Source organism: Salmo salar, chromosome 24 (assembly GCF_965601325.2).
Source record: "Salmo salar chromosome 24, fSalSal1, whole genome shotgun sequence".
NCBI lineage: Eukaryota > Metazoa > Chordata > Actinopteri > Salmoniformes > Salmonidae > Salmo > Salmo salar.
The window spans coordinates 50,633,672-50,652,246 of NC_138314.1; the positions used below are offsets into that span (position 1 = coordinate 50,633,672).

At 45.0% G+C, this 18,575-nt stretch overlaps 1 protein-coding gene across 5 annotated transcripts in view; it reads right to left on the reverse strand.

Moving 5' to 3' along the window:
* Positions 1 to 5,628: 5,628 nt before the first annotated feature.
* Positions 5,629 to 18,575, reverse strand: part of slc4a4a (solute carrier family 4 member 4a) — a 220,119-nt gene continuing 207,172 nt past the window's right edge. For 3 of the 5 annotated variants that reach the window (XM_045706590.2, XM_045706589.2, XM_045706592.2), the window contains 2 exons: positions 6,702 to 6,781; positions 5,649 to 5,869 (listed from right to left, as the gene is read on the reverse strand). In XM_045706590.2, coding sequence (XP_045562546.1) covers positions 6,738 to 6,781 — 44 coding nt within the window. In that variant the 3' untranslated portion in view covers positions 5,649 to 5,869; positions 6,702 to 6,737. Of the gene's footprint in view, positions 5,870 to 6,701; positions 6,782 to 18,575 lie in introns of all 5 variants that reach the window. The other 2 variants (XM_045706591.2, XM_045706588.2) reach the window with 1 other exon arrangement.

The following is an 18,575-nucleotide window of genomic DNA, read 5'->3' on the forward strand; positions in this document are numbered from 1 at the left end:
CCTAGTGCTGGATTTGAACAAACATGTACACATTGTTGTGGCATTGCTTTGTAAAGATTTAAGAAACAAACCACGCTCATTTGATAAATTCAGTTTATTTTTAATATGCATTTCATTTGAAAAATATAAATTCTAAAATTAATAATTTCACCGGTTTTGTCCTAAAAGTCACAAAAGTCAATTAAAAAGGGTTAGAATGTAATACACTAAAATTAACTTTTTAATTTAACACTTTTTTGCATGTTACATGTTTTAGAATAGGTCCAACATGCTTAATGTCCTTCAATCAAGTTGAACTAATGACTCCATAATATGTCCCAGACATAAGTTACACTCATTTCCACTGACTATGGTTAAAACATTGATTCTGAAAATACAGTATGTAGCATACTGTTACGTGTTGATCTACAGATATCTTGAAAGAAACAAATTAACACAATGACAAAGATAAAAGTTTACCTATTGCATCTTGGTGGTCCAACATGCGGTTATGTATATACAGATATATAGAGGAGAAACCTGGACCGTATTCATAAAGGATCTCAGAGTAGGACTACTGATCTAGGATCAGTTTGTCCATCATAAGTAATAGGATAACATACACTGGAATGGATCTCACAGTAGGAATACTGATCTAATCGGTTTGTTCATCATAATTAATAGGATAACATAAACTGGAAGGAACTGTTCCTAGATCAGCACTCCTACTCTGAGACGCTTTCTGAATATCGGCCCAGACTCACTGGTCAAGACTGACTGGATACAGAGTGAGCTTGAGCAGTGGAGTCAGACAGACAGTGTCAGACAGACAGTGTCAGCCAGCCAGTCAGTCAGCCAGCCGGTCAGCCAGTCAGCCAGCCAGCCTGTCAGCCAGTCAGACAGACAGTGTCAGCCAGCCAGTCAGACAGTCAGACAGACAGTGTCAGACAGACAGCGTCAGCCAGCCAGTCAGCCAGTCAGTCAGCCAGTCAGCCAGCCAGTCAGCCAGTCAGCCAGACAGACAGTCAGTCAGAAAGTCAGCCAGTCAGCCAGCCAGCCTGTCAGCCAGTCAGACAGACAGTGTCAGCCAGCCAGTCAGACAGTCAGACAGACAGTCAGCCAGTCAGACAGTCAGCCAGACAGTGGGCTCGTTTGTGGTAAGGTGAAAGTGGAGGAGTGAAGTTGGAGTCGGACACTGATGTGGTTTTTGGACAGCAAAGCTCAGTACAACATGGCAGTGTTGCCATTATTTATAAAAGTTGCTCTTTATAATGTTGAGATAAACATTTCTCCAACCCTCATATCACACACTCACAAACTGTAAATATATGTGTTTACATTGTGCTATCAATTGGTGAAAGAGAGCCCGAAATATATAAAATTGTACTTATACAACGGGTGGTTCTAATCCTGGATGCTGATTGGTTAAAACCACATTCTAGACGTTGTCTATTCCACAAGTCACCAGCGGCTAAAGCTATGACGTTAAAATGCCTATTTACTCTGTTCCATCTGACTGCACAATCAATCAGCCCAGCCAGGCAATTTATAAACTTGATCTCCATTATAAAAAGCATCTAGACATTATCTCAAATTTTCTTTTCACTAACATTTCGTTTTCAACAGTGGAGATTTGTATAAACCTTGCTGTCTGTCTCTCCGACATTTGCAACATTGTTTCAATGTTAAATTAGATCTCCAGATGTCCCATAGTATTGAACGTGTAGGGAGTCAGGACGAGACAGACAAGCAGGCAGGCAGCTTTTCTCAGTCATGAATCAGCTGGCATCATTTTATGGATATATACAGAGAAATATCAATAAAAAACAGGTAAAACGAAACGAAAAGCAACTAGTTTGCAGTCTTTGCAGCTCCTCTGAACAACAGTGTCCTGACGAGAGAGCACATTTTCTATTCCAGGCAAAATCGCTCACCATTAGCTCATTGCTATGGATGTATCCAAATAAATGTCACTAGAAAAAGCTTAAACAAACGCAATTGAAGCTACTTTGCTGTTATTCTGGCTGTACTGTTTGACATAACTGTGAGTTAGCTGTATTTGGTTAGCTAGCAAGCAAGGGATAAGAGCGTTGCCAGCCAGTATGGCAATGGAACATTTAGAACAAAAACATACAGAACATGAAGACTCAACGACTGGGTCGCGACTCTGGCAACCGAACCGATAGTACGAACGATCAGACGGCTTGGGTAGCAACCTTAGATTTGTGTCGGGACTATATCTCATGGAAGGATGAAGGTACAAATTCATCATAAAGTTTTTAATTAAAATGTCAATCATTATATGACTATGTTGGTAACCTGTTATATAAAAGTGATAATGGCCTCGAAGCCGGTGTTTGTTAACAACACCCATGCCAAAATATCCTCCAAACACCGACTTCTCAGGCATTATCACATAAATATACACTTTATACATGAATCGTGGCAAAGTTGTTTCCTGTTTCAGTCACGTTCCTTTATCATGTTCGCGTGGGTCAAACAAAAACACCCTAATGATTGGTTGACAATAGACCCACCCTCAATGCAGGATCAGGTTGGTACAAAGCAACTACAGAAACTTGCTGTGGACTGCAGCCAAAACTTCATGACCTTTGATCACATGGTTTTGTAAAGTTCATGCAGTCGTTATGTAGGCGCAAGTCTGAATTTTTTTTCTCCTCATAATGCAATACATTTTGGAAGACTTGATAAAAGTGAACCGCCCGAACGTGCACAGCCAGTTAGTCAGTCAGCCAGATAGTCATTTAAACAATCAGTCAACATTAATGATGCTATTAGATAAAACAGCCGTCATTATGAATGGGTGGTGTTCAGAAACAGCATCACTGTGTCGGCTGAACCGCTGTCCAAACTCTCTCTGTAAAGGACAGGGCACACCATAACAAACGTCAGCCATGAACAATAGATCACATGCTGGGTATCCACTAACTCTGACAATTCCACACGTAGAACCCTCAGGAAATTGAAAGGAAATGGAGGCCAATGTTCTGTGGTCAGTAGCAATAGGACGTCTGCAAGCTGTGCACAGACGACATTGGTCATGGTGTGACCTTCAGACTTTGGGATGGAGGTCTTAGTCTGACATGCAGGTTACATTGGGAAGACTGGAGTCTGGAGTGGACCAGTTATTAGTCTGACATGCAGGTTACATTGGGAAGACTGGAGTCTGGAGTGGACCAGTTATTAGTCTGACATGCAGGTTACATTGGGAAGACTGGAGTCTGGAGTGGACCAGTTATTAGTCTGACATGCAGGTTACATTGGGAAGACTGGAGTCTGGAGTGGACCAGTTATTAGTCTGACATGCAGGTTACATTGGGAAGACTGGAGTCTGGAGTGGACCAGTTATTAGTCTGACATGCAGGTTACATTGGGAAGACTGGAGTCTGGAGTGGACCAGTTATTAGTCTGACATGCAGGTTACATTGGGAAGACTGGAGTCTGGAGTGGACCAGTTATTAGTCTGACATGCAGGTTACATTGGGAAGACTGGAGTCTGGAGTGGACCAGTTATTAGTCTGACATGCAGGTTACATTTGGAAGACTGGAGTCTGGAACCTCTTCCCCTTATCAAACATACATTATGGTGGATATTTAAACACAAGTACAAACTAATAATTGTTCAAAATAAAGGAAGAATGGCTTCCGTTTGGTTGGACCTGACATGTTGCAGAGCAGCCTTAAGTCTGACCAATGAAAGAGGACATTGAAATGAAGTCTCTCTGAGTGCTGCAGTATCCGTGTGTCTCACAGGCGGCCATTACAGTTAACAGTAAAGTGTTGCAAAGCACAACTCCAGTGGGAATAAGTGATATAAAATCTGCATCTAGACAAACAAAATACCAAACATTGTTTAAAAGTGAATTAACTTATATTGCAATAATTATATTATATCTCTATGTCACATGTATTTCTCTGATGTTATATTATATTTAATCTCTTGAATAAACTGTACAAGAGGTAAAAGAACAGAAGACATATAAACTATATTCCATGCTGTGTCCATCTAGAGAAATGAACACACCACCTGGCAGCTAAAATAAGAGGTAGAGCTACAAAATCAATCAAAATATTATTTTACGCAATTCCTTTTATACTTGTAATAATTGAGACGAAGAACTATATATAAAAAAGAGCAGAATAGGTTATACATGCTTCTCTAATAATGAGAACACAACTGTGGAGGAATTACGAAGAATAGCAGAACCATAGAACAGCAGAAACGTAGAACAGAAGAACAGTAGAACCGTAGAACAGTATAATTGTAAAACCATAGAACAGTAGAACAATAGAACCGTAGAACAGTAGAACCATAGAACAGTAGAACAGTAGAACCATAGAACCAAAGAAGAGCAGAACCATAGAACAGTAGAACAATAGAACCATAGAACAGTAGAACAATAGAACCATAGAACAGTAGAACAATAGAACCATAGAACAGTAGAACAGTAGAACCATAGAACCAAAGAAGAGCAGAACCATAGAACAGTAGAACAATAGAACCATAGAACAGTAGAACAATAGAAAGGAGTTAAATGTGTCAGACACACTGCTTCAGAATAAGGAAGACAGATGAACCTACAGCAGTAGCTGTAAAAACTGAAAGATCTAGTGATGAAACAATGTTCTCCTCTTCCTATTGGTTGATCCCTGGGAGGCTCAACTCCTCCCTTCACCAAGTCAAGTTTCAGATCATCACTAGTTTTCATTATTGGTTTTTGGAAAACAGAAAGCAAATAATAATTGTTTAAAATAATTCAAGTGTGAGTATTGTTGGTGATGAGTGTTTGTGTGAGGAGGGCCTTGGGGCATGGACGAGGGGCTTGGGGCATGAAGGAGGGTCTTGGCGCGTGGAGGAGGGTCTTGGAGCGTGGAGGAGGGTCTTGGAGCATGGAGGAGGGTCTTGGAGCGTGGAGGAGGGTCTTGGAGCGTGGAGGAGGGTATTTGGGCGTGGAGGAGGGTCTTGGGGCATGTACGTGGGTCTTGGAGCGTGGAGGAGTATCTTGGGGCATGAAGGAGGGTCTTGGGGCATGGAGGAGGGTCTTGGAGCATGGAGGAGGGTCTTGGAGCGTGGAGGAGGGTCTTGGAGCATGGAGGAGGGTCTTGGAGCATGGAGGAGGGTCTTGGAGCATGGAGGAGGGTCTTGGAGCGTGGACGAGGGTCTTGGAGCGTGGAGGAGGGTCTTGGAGCATGGAGGAGGGTCTTGGAGCGTGGAGGAGGGTCTTGGAGCATGGAGGAGGGTCTTGGAGCGTGGAGGAGGGTCTTGGAGCGTGGAGGAGGGTCTTGGAGCGTGGAGGAGGGTCTTGGGGCGTGGAGGAGGGTCTTGGGGCGTGGAGGAGGGTCTTGGGGCATGGATGAGGGTCTTGGAGCGTGGAGGAGGGTCTTGGAGCGTGGAGGAGGGTCTTGGAGCGTGGAGGAGGGTCTTGGGGCATGTACGTGGGTCTTGGGGCGTGGAGGAGGGTCTTGGGGCGTGGAGGAGGGTCTTGGGGCATGGACGAGGGTCTTGGGGCGTGGAGGAGGGTCTTGGAGCGTGGAGGAGGGTCTTGGGGCATGGAGGAGGGTCTTGGGGCGTGGAGGAGGGTCTTGGGGCGTGGAGGAGGGTCTTGGGGCGTGGAGGAGGGTCTTGGGGCGTGGAGGAGGGTCTTGGGGCATGGACGAGGGTCTTGGGGCGTGGAGGAGGGTCTTGGGGCATGGACGAGGGTCTTGGGGCATGGACGAGGGTCTTGGGGCATGGACGAGGGTCTTGGGGCTGTTGAGATGTAGGGGCTACAGAGAGGTCTCAGACCCTCGGCTCTTCCAGCGGTAACCGTTGTCATCAGGGTCCATCTCAATCCTAATCTGAGGCACGTTGAGTGGACTCATCTCTGGACTGTGACACAAAGGGACAGACAACATTTTTTTAATAACATCACATTAACTCATATTAATTCATAGATTCCACATTTTGAAGTGGTCCATGGAGAAGGACCACATGATTCCACCCAGGTCTTCAGGAGGGATCAGCCAATGAATTATACTGGTGAGGAAATATTCCATAACTCCAGGGGGCAGTAAATCACCAACTTTAGCTTTAAACCTGTTCAAACAACACCCTCCAGGTGGCAGTAAATCACCAACTTTAGCTTTAAACCTGTTCAGACATCACCCTCCAGGGGGCAGTAAATCACCAACCTTGTCTTTATACCCGTTCAGACATCACCCTCCAGGGGGCAGTAAATCACCAACCTTGTCTTTATACCCGTTCAGACATCACCCTCCAGGGAGCAGTAAATCACCAACCTTGTCTTTATACCTGTTCAAACAACCCCCTCCAGGGGGCAGTAAATCACCAACCTTGTCTTTATACCTGTTCAAACAACCCCCTCCAGGGGGCAGTAAATCACCAACCTTGGCTTTATACCTGTTCAGACAACACCCTCCAGGTGGTAGTGTGCACCCTTTCAGTTTGTTTGCCTCAATAGCGCTGCCCATGCTCTCACAGATGCCATAATGGTACAGATACAATGATGTGACGTCTTTCCAAGTCTACGATGTGACCCTAACCTTGTGACCTCAGCATCCACCATCCAACCACTATACACACACACACACACACACACACACACACACACACACACACACACACACACACACACACACACACACACACACACACACACACACACACACACACACACACACCTCTGTAAATGAGATCTCACCTTGACTGACAGTTGGCCTGGTAGAAGAGCAGCTGCTCAGCACGATGAGTGTCGATCCAGGAATGATGAGGATTTATCTCCTGGGGAGGACGGACAGACAGACAGACAGACAGACAGACAGACAGACAGACAGACAGACAGACAGACAGACAGACAGACAGACAGACAGACAGACAGACAGACAGACAGACAGACAGACAGACAGACAGACAGACAGACAGACAGACATTACATCACACCTGGCTTCACATCACTACTAGTAATCTGATAAAGTGGAGTTTGACTATTTCTTCTAGGATTATTTTTGTTGACAACATTATCACTGTGAAGAGTGATAATGCAACAAAGTTATTTCTGATGAATCCCAATATGTGCTTTTCTGTTGCTACCACAAACACAGTGATATTTTGAACATGCTGAAATATGCAGTGCATTTCAAGAGGATGGCCAGGATTCAATCAAAGGCCCACTGGCTTGTCGACAATGCACCTTTCATATGCAATAGGGTAGAGTACCTGTGTTCTCGGAGATCGAATTCACCGTAAATGCTGCAGATCTCGGTTCCAGAATAAATGACCTTCAAAAGTAAAACGAGGTGCGCTTGTCGACAATGTGCCTTTGATTGAATCCTGGCCGGTGTTCCAGCATTGCCAAACATCAAATATGGTTTGTATGAAAGAGGTTGGCTTATCAACATGGTAGAACAGTCCTCTATACACAACAACCCCAAGATCACCAATATTCCAGCTTTTAAACAGTGTATTAAGACCAAGCAGGAAGAAAAGGTGGAAATATCCCAAAGCCTTTGAAAACATCTGAAGCACCTTACAGGCACATGTGATGGTGCTTCAGATGAATGATTAGAAGTGAACAGGGTTAGGTGAACAGACAGAGAGAAGTAAAGATCAAACACTGATTAATTTAAGTTAAGAGCAGCAGAGACCGCGGAGGACTAGCATGAGAGAGAGAGCAGGGGCTGAGTGAGAGAGAGAGGGACAGAGTGAGAGAGACAGAGTGAGAGGGAGAGTGAGAAGTGAGAAGTGAGTGAGAAGTGAGTGAGTGAGTGAGTGAGTGAGTGAGTGAGTGAGTGAGTGAGTGAGTGAGTGAGTGAGTGAGTGAGTGAGTGAGTGAGTGAGTGAAAGGGGGGTGAGAGAGAGAGAGAGAGAGAGAGAGAGAGAAAGGTTTTTGATTCGATTTATTATGATCCCCATTAGCCGATGTCAATGGTAACAGCTTGTCTTACTTGAGTCCGACACATACAGACAAAAGACTTAGCATCTATCAGTTCCACCAACATGTCAGTACACACAGCAAGTAGGTCACATGGGGGAGAGGCATTGTGCTGTGAGGTGTTGCTTTATTTGTTTTTTGAAACCAGGTTTGCTGTTCACTTGTGCTAAATAAGATGGAAGGGAGGAGAGAGAGAGAGTGAGCGAGAGCAGGTCAAGAGCAGATTAACTCCTGAATCTTTCAGCGTTTTTCTACTAAAAGATAGATTTAGAGTTGGATAAACTTGCTTTTTCCCCCCCCCAGGACATATACAGGATACTACCCTCCACAACACTATGTCACCAGGACATATACAGGATACTACCCTCCACAACACTATGTCACCAGGACATATACAGGATACTACCCTCCACAACACTATGTCACCAGGACATATACAGGATACTACCCTCCACAACACTATGTCACCAGGACATATACAGGACACTACCCTCCACAACACTATGTCACCAGGACATATACAGGATACTACCCTCCACAACACTATGTCACCAGGACATATACAGGATACTACCCTCTACAACACTATGTCACCAGGACACATACAGGATATTACCCTCCACAACATAACCTTCACTATGTCACCAGGACATATACAGGATATTACCCTCCACAACATAACCCTCACTATGTCACCAGGACATATACAGGATACTACCCTCCACAACATAACCTTCACTATGTCACCAGGACATATACAGGATACTACCCTCCACAACACTATGTCACCAGGACATATACAGGATACTACCCTCCACAACATAACCCTCACTATGTCACCAGGACATATACAGGATACTACCCTCCACAACACTATGTCACCAGGACATATACAGGATACTACCCTCCACAACACTATGTCACCAGGACATATACAGGATACTACCCTCCACAACACTATGTCACCAGGACATATACAGGATACTACCCTCCACAACACTATGTCACCAGGACATATACAGGATGCTACCCTCCACAACACTATGTCACCAGGACATATACAGGATACTACCCTCCACAACACTATGTCACCAGGACATATACAGGATACTACCCTCCACAACACTATGTCACCAGGACATATACAGGATGCTACCCTCCACAACACTATGTCACCAGGACATATACAGGATACTACCCTCCACAACACTATGTCACCAGGACATATACAGGATGCTACCCTCCACAACACTATGTCACCAGGACATATACAGGATACTACCCTCTACAACATAACCTTCACTATGTCACCAGGACACATACAGGATACTACCCTCCACAACACTATGTCACCAGGACATATACAGGATACTACCCTGCACAATATAATCTTCACTCCAAATCAAAATTCCAAATCTGATTTTTGGACAAAATTACTTGGAAGGATTCTGGAAGGATTTTTACTACCAAGGATGCTTACTGCCAAGGACTATCCAGCAAACTGTCTGACAAACCAACAACCAGCAAATGAAGCACAACAGAAACCTGAAAATATCATCCAACCTGGAACTGAGTATGTAATGTTCAGTATGAAGCTACTTCTAAAGCCTAGAAGGAAAAGAACATAGCAAAAATCTATAGCTATTTAACTTTATAAAGACTGACAAGTTAAAAAGCTACCAAGCTTGCTAGGACGGAACAAACCCGGCGGCAACATTATTTAGCGCTGAGGTGTGAAGCCCCTGAGCCCAACAATGGCAGCAGAGTACCTCACCTATCAAAATGCAGAGGCCTCTTTGGCCCCCTGATCCATGGCATCCTCCTGTGCAGAGGTCACCACAGTACCCTTTGGATTCTAAAAATGACAAGGCATGGAATGAGTATAAAGAGAAGCTCCTCATGGACTCCCAAGGGCTCCCGAGTGGCACAGGGGTCTAACCTGTTAGGGCTAGGGGGCAGTATTGACACGGCTGGATAAAAAACATACCCGATTTAATCTGGTTACCACTCCTACCCAGTAACTAGAATATGCATATACTTATTACATATGGATAGAAAACACCCTAAAGTTTCTAAAACTGTTTGAATGGTGTCTGTGAGTATAACAGAACTCAAATGGCAGGTCAAAACCTGAGAGATTCCTTTACAGGCAGTGCCCTGTCTGACCATTTCTTGAACTTCTTTTCCATCTCTATCTTTTACTAAGGATCTCTGCTCTAACGTGACACTTCCCACGTCGTCCATAGGCGCTCAGAGCCCGGGAAAAAACAGAATGTCGTCATCCCAGCCCCAGGCTGAAACACATTATCGCCTTTCTCAAGTGGCCGATCAAGGGACTCTGGGCTTATGCGCGTGACCCGACCGCCCCCGCCTTTGTGATTTTTTCCTCTGTTTGCCGAAAAGGAGATTCCCTGTCGGAATATTATCGCTTTTCTACGAGAAAAATGGCGTAAAAATTGATTTTAAACAGCGGTTGACATGCTTCGAAGTACGGTAATGGAATATTTAGAATTTTATTGTCACGAATTGCGCCATAGTGTCTGGAACGCACGAACAAAACGCCGCTATTCGGATATAACGATGGATTATTTTGGACCAAACCAACATTTGTTATTGAAGTAGCAGTCCTGGGTGTGCATTCTGACGAAGACAACAAAAGGTAATCAAACTTTTATAATAGTAAATATGATTATGGTGAGTGCTAAACTTGCCGGGTGTCTAAATAGCGAGCCCGTGATGCCTGGGCTATGTACTTAGAATATTGCAAAATGTGCTTTCACCAAAAAGCTATTTTAAAATCGGACATATCGAGTGCATAGAGGAGGTCTGTATCTATAATTCTTAAAATAATTATGCTTTTTGTGAACGTTTATCGTGAGTAATTTAGTAAAATGTTAGCGACTTCCCCGGAAGTTTGCGGGGGGTATGCTAGTTCTGAACGTCACATGCTAATGTAAAAAGCTGGTTTTTGATATAAATATGAACTTGATTGAACAAAACATGCATGTATTGTATAACATAATGTCCTAGGGTTGTCATCTGATGAAGATCATCAAAGGTGAGTGCTGCATTTAGCTGTCTTCTGGGTTTTGGTGACATTATATGCTGGCTTGAAAAATGGGTGTCTGATTATTTCTGGCTTGGTACTCTGCTGACATAATCTAATGTTTTGCTTTCGTTGTAAAGCCTTTTTGAAATCGGACAGTGTGGTTAGATTAACGAGAGTCTTGTCTTTAAATAGCTGTAAAATAGTCATATGTTTGAGAAATTGAAGTAATAGGATTTTTAAGGTTTTGAAAATCGCGCCACAGGCTGCAAGTGGCTGTTACGTAGGTGGGACGCAAGCGTCCCACCTAGCCCATAGAGGCTAAGGCACTGCATCTCAGCGCTAGAGGTGTCACTACAGAGCCTGGTTCGATTCCAGGCTGTATCACAACCCGGCAGTGATTGGGAGTCCCATAGGGCGGTGCACAATTGGCCCAGTGTTGCCCGGGTTAGGGTTTGGCCGGGTTAGGGTTTGGCCGGGGTAGGCGGTCATTGTAAATAAGAATGTGTTCTTAACTGACTTACCTGGTTTAGAAAAATATACAATCCAGAGACACTTGCTAGGTCTGACTGCTATAAAAATGGGAACGTAAGCAACTTAACCTTCCACACAGACCATCCCTGGGCATGGCACACAGTACAGTACCCCTTGGATAAGAGCACACTACCCCCCCTTTTAAGAGAGAGGGTATTGGTGGAGGGCGGAAAATCAGAATAGTGTAAAACGAGGACCCTGAGACTGAGACACCCTCTGTCAACCTGTACAACAATGGAACAGTGGTGTTGCAAGGCAACTTCAAAACACTTTCAGCAGGACTTCCATAGAATCAAAGAGAGAGCACAGCAGCTCTCACTTGGTGATGACTTCCCCACCCTGAGGGAGTCCGATTATACCTCCTCTTAAAACTGCCCTGCACATGAGGTAAGTCACCCTCCCAGCAATGAAAACACCCAGGTCCCACAACTGCACTGCTCCTCCATTGTTGAGAAGGATACATTCACAGAGCTGAAGAGACATAGTGGAGATCAGAGAGCTGGAGAAAGAGATGGTGGAGCTCAGAGAGCTGGAGAGAGACATGGTGGAGAACAGAGAGATGGAGAGAGACATGGTGGAGCTCAGACAGCTAGTCCACACACTCCAGACAGAACAAACCCACAAAACAGACCAGCACAACAACATCAACCCATTAAGACCTGGAGGGCTGAAGGGGGAGATAGACGACTGTAAGATAGAGCTGGCCTCACTCCAGACTGAGGTGAGAGAACTTAAGGAGCAGAGAGAGGAACACACAGCCCAGCTAACAGAGGACCACACAGCCCAGCTAACAGAGGACCACACAGCCCAGCTAACAGAGGACCACACAGCCCAGCTAACAGAGGACCACATAGCCCAGCTAACAGAGGACCACACAGCCCAGCTAACAGAGGAACACACAGCCCAGCTAACAGAGGACCACACAGCCCAGCTAACAGAGGACCACACAGCCCAGCTAACAGAGGACCACACAGCCCAGCTGACAGAGGACCACACAGCCCAGCTAACAGAGGAACACACAGCCCAGCTGACAGAGGACCACACAGCCCAGCTGACAGAGGACCACACAGCCCAGCTAACAGAGGACCACACAGCCCAGCTGACAGCACTGCAGGAGGAGGAGAGAAAGGTGAGGTGCGACAATGATCCACTCATGAGAGAGCTAGCCTAATGAGTGCTAGCCATCTCCACATGTGCCGAATACAACAGGTGTAGACCTTACCTTGCTTACTTACAAGCCCTTAACCAACAATGCAGTTCAAGAAATAGAGTTAAGAAAATATTTAATACATAAACTAAATTAAAAAAATTGCCAGACCTGGTACTCCGGTACCTCTTGTCGTGCGGTAGCAGAGAAAACAGTCTACTGTATGACTTGGGTGACTGGGGAGTCTGACAATTTTCTGACACCGCCTAGTATATAGGTTCTGGATTGCCGGAGCTTGGCCTCAGTGATGTTGCCTCTGTAGCGCCTACGTTATAATACCAAGCAGTTTCCATACCAGGCGGTGATGCAACCAGTCAGGATGGTGCCGCTGTAGAACTTTCTGAGGATCTGGAGACCCGAGCCAAATCTTTTCAGTATCCTGAGGGGGAAAAGGCGTTACCGTGCCCTCTTCACAACTGTCTTGGTGTGTTTGGACCATGTAAATTTGTTGGTGATATGGACACCAAGGAACTTGAAACTCGCTCCACTACATCCCCCTCAATGTGAATGGGGGCGTGTTCGGCCCTCCTTTTCCTGTAGTCCGCGATCAGCTCCTTTGTCTTGCTGACGTTGAGGGAGAGGTTGTTGTCCTGGCACCACACTGTCAGGTCTCTGACCTCCTCCCTATAGGCTGTCTCATCGTTGTCGGTGATCAGGCTGTTGTTGTGTCGTCAGCAAACTTAATGATGATGTTGGAGCCGTGTTTGGCCAAGCAGTCGTGGGTGAACAGGGAATACAGGAGGGGACTGATCACACACCCCTGAGGTGCCCCCATGTTAAGGATCAGTGTGGCAGATGTGGTGTTGCCGACCTTCACCACCTGGGGGCGTCCGTCAGGAAGTACAGGATCCAGTTGCAGAGGGAGGTGTTTAGTCCCAGGGTCCTTAGCTTAGTGATGAGCTTTGAGGGCACTATGGTGTTGAACGCTGAGCTGTGGTCGATGAACAGCATTCTCACATAGGTCTTCCTTTTGTCCAGGTGGGAAAGGGCAGAGTGGAGTGTGATTGAGATTGTGTCATCTGTGGATCTGTTGGGGCGGTATGCAAATTGGAGTGGGTCTAGGGTTTCTGGGATAATGGTGTTGATGTGAGCCATGACCAGCCTTTCAAAGCACTTCATGGCTACTGACATGAGTGCTACGGGGAGGTAGTAATTTAGGCAGGTTACCTTCGCTTTCTTGGGCATAGGGACTATGGTGGTCTACTTGAAACATGTTGGTATTACAGACTCGGACAGGGAGAGGTTGAAAATGTCTGTGAAGACACTTGCCAGTTGGTCAGCGCATGCTCTGAGTATACGCCCTGGTAATCCGTCTGGCCCTGCGACCTTCTGAAAGTTGACCTGTTTAAAGGTCTTGCTCACATCGGCTACGGAGAGCGTGAAGCCAACAGAACAGAACAGCCCATCTTAACACCACAGCAGGACAGACAAGGCAGGATCCACCAACTCAGCAGACTCCCCATCCTGTCACCACCATCATCAGCCCACCAGCTAGCCATCCTGACAACTCCCCGACCTCGCACACACACCCACTGAGTACACAAAAAAAGCCAGAAATTGTTCTCCTCATTGACTCAAATGGGAAATTCATCAATGAGAAGAATCATTTCCCAAAACACCAAGTAGCTAAACTCTGTTGTCCGAACACTCGCAACTCGTCCTGGAGCTGCTGTCAGAGGACCGACTAGGGTTATCATAATTCACACAGGCACAAACAACCTGAGGGCCCAGCAGGACAGGATGGCCACATCACTCAAGGGAGTGATTGAAAAAGCTTCTTCCTCATTCTCTAACTCAGGAGTAGTCATCTCCATCCTGCCACCATACAGCGGAACCAGTTCCCAGGACTGTGCTCAAAACCTAACATCTATCTGAACTTGAACTGCCTCTACAACCAAATCATATTAAATGTTATTGGTCGTGTACACATATTTGCAGATGTTAGCGCAGGTGCAGCAAAATGCTTGTGTTTCTAGCTCCAACAGTAATACCTAACAATATGCTTGTGTTTCTAGCTCCAACAGTAATACATAACAATATGCTTGTGTTTCTAGCTCCAACAGTAATACCTAGCAATATGCTTGTGTTTCTAGCTCCAACAGTGCAGTAATACCTAGCAATATGCTTGTGTTTCTAGCTCCAACAGTACAGTAATACCTAGCAATATGCTTGTGTTTCTAGCTCCAACAGTAATACCTAGCAATATGCTTGTGTTTCTAGCTCCAACAGTACAGTAATACCTAACAATATGCTTTCGTTTCTAGCTCCAACAGTGCAGTAATACCTAACAATATACACAAATCCAAAACATTTAAGGAAATAAGAAACGAGCAATGTCAGAGTCCGGAATATAAAAATATATGTATATGAATGGTGTGTATGGACAGCATATGAATAGAAAAGCTGTGTACAGCAGTATTTACTATATATAGCATGACTAGAATATATATACACAGTACCTGTTATTCAAGGGATTTTCTTTATTTTTACTATTTTCTACACTGTTGAATGATAGTGAAGACATCACAACTATGAAACAACACACATTAGGAATCATGTAGTAACCAAAAAAAGTGTTAAACAAATCAAAATATATTTTATACTTTTGATTCTTCAAAGTAGCCACCCTTTGCCTTGATGACAGCTTTGCACACGCTTGGCATTCTCTCAACCAGCATCACTATTTAAAAAATATATATATAATTTAACCTTTATTTAACTAGGCAAGTCAGTTAAGAACACATTCTTATTTACAATGACGGTCTAACCCGGCCAAACCCGGACGACGCTGGGCCAATTCTGCGCCGCCCAATGGGAAAATAACGGCCGGATGTGATACAGTCTGGAATTGAACCAGGGACTGTAGTGATGCCTCACTGAGATGCAGTGCCTTAGACCGCTGCACCACTCAGGAGCCCAAAATAGTGAAATAAAGGTTAAATTAATGAATTTTTTTTAAAATTAGGAAGTCACCTGGAATGCATTTCAATTAACAGGTGTGCCTTGTTAAAAGTTAATTAGGAAGTCACCTGGAATGCATTTCAATTAACAGGTGTGCCTTGTTAAAAGTTAATTTGTGGAATTTATTTCCTTCTTAATGTGTTTGAGCCAATCAGTTGTGTTGTGACAAGGTAAGGTTGGTATACAGAATATAGCCCTATTTGGTAAAAGACCAAGTCCATATTATATCTTGGGCCTAGTTTCCTAAAGACATGACGCTTGGCATTCAGGCCAAAGAGTTCAACCTTGGTTTCATCAGACAAGATAATGTTGTTTCTCATGGTCTGAGTCATTTTAGGTGCAGGGTTTTAGAAATGTTTGCAAATGTATTAAAAATGAAAAACAAATACCTTATTTACATTGGTATACAGACCCTTTGCTATGAGACTCTAAACTGAGCTCAGGTGCATCCAGTTTCGACTGATCATCCTTGAGATGTTTCTACAACCCGATTGGAGTCCACCTGTGGTAAATTCAAATGATTGGACATGATTTGGAAAGGCACACACCTGTCTTTATAAGGTCCCACAGTTGACAGTGCATGTCAGAGCAAAAACCAAGCCATGAGGTCGAAGGAATTGTCTGTAGAGCTCTGAGACAGAATTGTGTTGAGGCACAGCTCTGGGGAAGGGTACCAACATTTTTCTGCAGCATTGAAGGTCCCCAAGAACCCAGTGGTCTCCAGATTTCTTCAATGGAAGAAGTTTGGAACCACCACTCTTACTAGAGCTGGCCACCCGACCAAATTGAGCAATCAGGGGAGAAGGGCCAAGAATCCGATGGTCACTCTGACAGAGCTCCAGAGTTCCTCTGTGGAGATGGGAGAACCTTCCAGAAGGGCAACCATCTCTTCAGCACTCCACCAATCAGGCCTTTATGGTAGAGTGGCCAGCTAGAAGCCACACCGCAGTAAAAGGCACATGACAGCCCACTTGGGGTTTGCCAAAAGGCACCTAATGTCACGTCCTGACCATAGTAAGATGTTATTTTCTATGGTAGAGTAGGTCAGGGCGTGACAGGGGGTGTTTTGTGTTTTTCTATTTCTATGTTCTTAGGTTCTAGTTTTTGTATTTCTATGTTGGTTTGTTTGGGATGATCTCCAATTAGAGGCAGCTGGTCCTTGTTGTCTCTAATTGGAGATCATACTTAAGTAGGGGTGTTTCTACCTGGGTTTTGTGGGTGATTATTTTGGAGTAGTGTTTGTTTCTCCTCTGTGTCACGGTTTGCTGTTTTGTCTATTCAGTTATTTAATGTATTGCATAGTTTCACAGAGTAAATAAAATGTGGAACTACACACACGCTGCACCTTGGCCCTCTCCCATTGACAGCCGTGACACCTAAAGGACTCTCAGACCATAAGAAACAAGATTCTCTGGTCTGATGAAACCAAGATTGAACTCTTTGGCCTGAAGGCCAAGCGTCATGTCAGGAGGAACCCTGGCACCATCCCTACGGTGAAACATGGTGGTGGCAGCATCATGCTGTGGGGATGTTTTTCATCAGCAGGGACTGGTAGACTAGTCAGGATCGAGGGAAAGATGAACGGAGCAAAGTACAGAGAGCTCCTTGATGAAAACCTGCTCCAGAGCACTCAGGACCTCAGACTGGGGCGAAGGTTCACCTTCCAACAGGACAATGACCCTAAGCACACAGCCAAGAGAACGTAGGGGTGGTTTTGGGACAAGTCTCTGAATATCTTTGAGTGGCCCAGCCAGAACCCGATCGAACTTCTCTGGCGAGACCTGAAAATAGCTGTGCGGCAATGCTCCCCATCCAATCTGACAGAGTTTGAGAGGTTCTGCAGAGAAGAATGATATAAACTCCCAAAATATAGCTGTGCCAAGCTTGTAGTGTAATACCCAAGAAGTAAATGTGATATTTCTGTTTTTATTTGTAATAAATTTGCATATTTTTTCTAAAAACCTGTTTTTGCTTTGTCATTATTGGGTATTATGTGTAGATTGATGAGGAAAAAAACCCAATTTAATCCATTTTAGAATAAGGATGTAACGTAACAAAATGTGGAAAAAGTCAAGGTGTCGGAATACCGAATGCACTTTATAAAGTGTGTTAAACAGTATGTAAACATTATTAAAGTGACCAGTGTTCAATGACTATGTACATAGGCCAGCAGTCTCTAAGGTGTAAGGTAGAGAACCGGGTGGTAGCCAGCTAGTAACAGTGATTACGTTCAGGGCAGGGTGCTAGTTCTGACTATTTAACAGTTTGATGGCCTTGAGATAGAAGCTGTTTTTTAGTCTCTTGGTCCCAGCTTTGATGGACCTGTACTCGGTCTCCTTCTTCTAGATGGTAGAGGGGAGAACAGGCAGTGGATCGGGTGACTGAGGTCCTTGATGATCTTCTAGATGGTAGAGGGGTGAACAGGCAGTGGCTCAGGTGGCTGAGGTCCTTGATGATCTTCTAGATGGTAGCGGGGTGAACAGGCAGTGGCTCGGGGTGGCTGAGGTGCTTGATGATCTTCTAGATGGTAGCAGGGTGAACAGGCCGTGGCTCGGGTTGGCTGAGGTCCTTGATGATCTTCTAGATGGTAGCAGGGTGAACAGGCAGTGGCTCGGGGTGGCTGAGGTCCTTGATGATCTTCTAGATGGTAGAGGGGTGAACAGGCCGTGGCTCGGGGTGACTGAGGTCCTTGATGATCTTCTTGGCCTTCCTGTGACATCGGGTGGTGTAGATGTCCTGGAGGGAAAGCAGTGTGCCCCCGGTGATGTGTTGGGCTGACTGCACCACCCTCTGGGAGCCCTGTGGTTGAGAGAGGTGCAATTTCCTTACCAGGCGGTGATACAGCCCGACAGGATGCTCTCAATGGTGGATTTGTAGAAGTTCGTGAGAGTCTTCG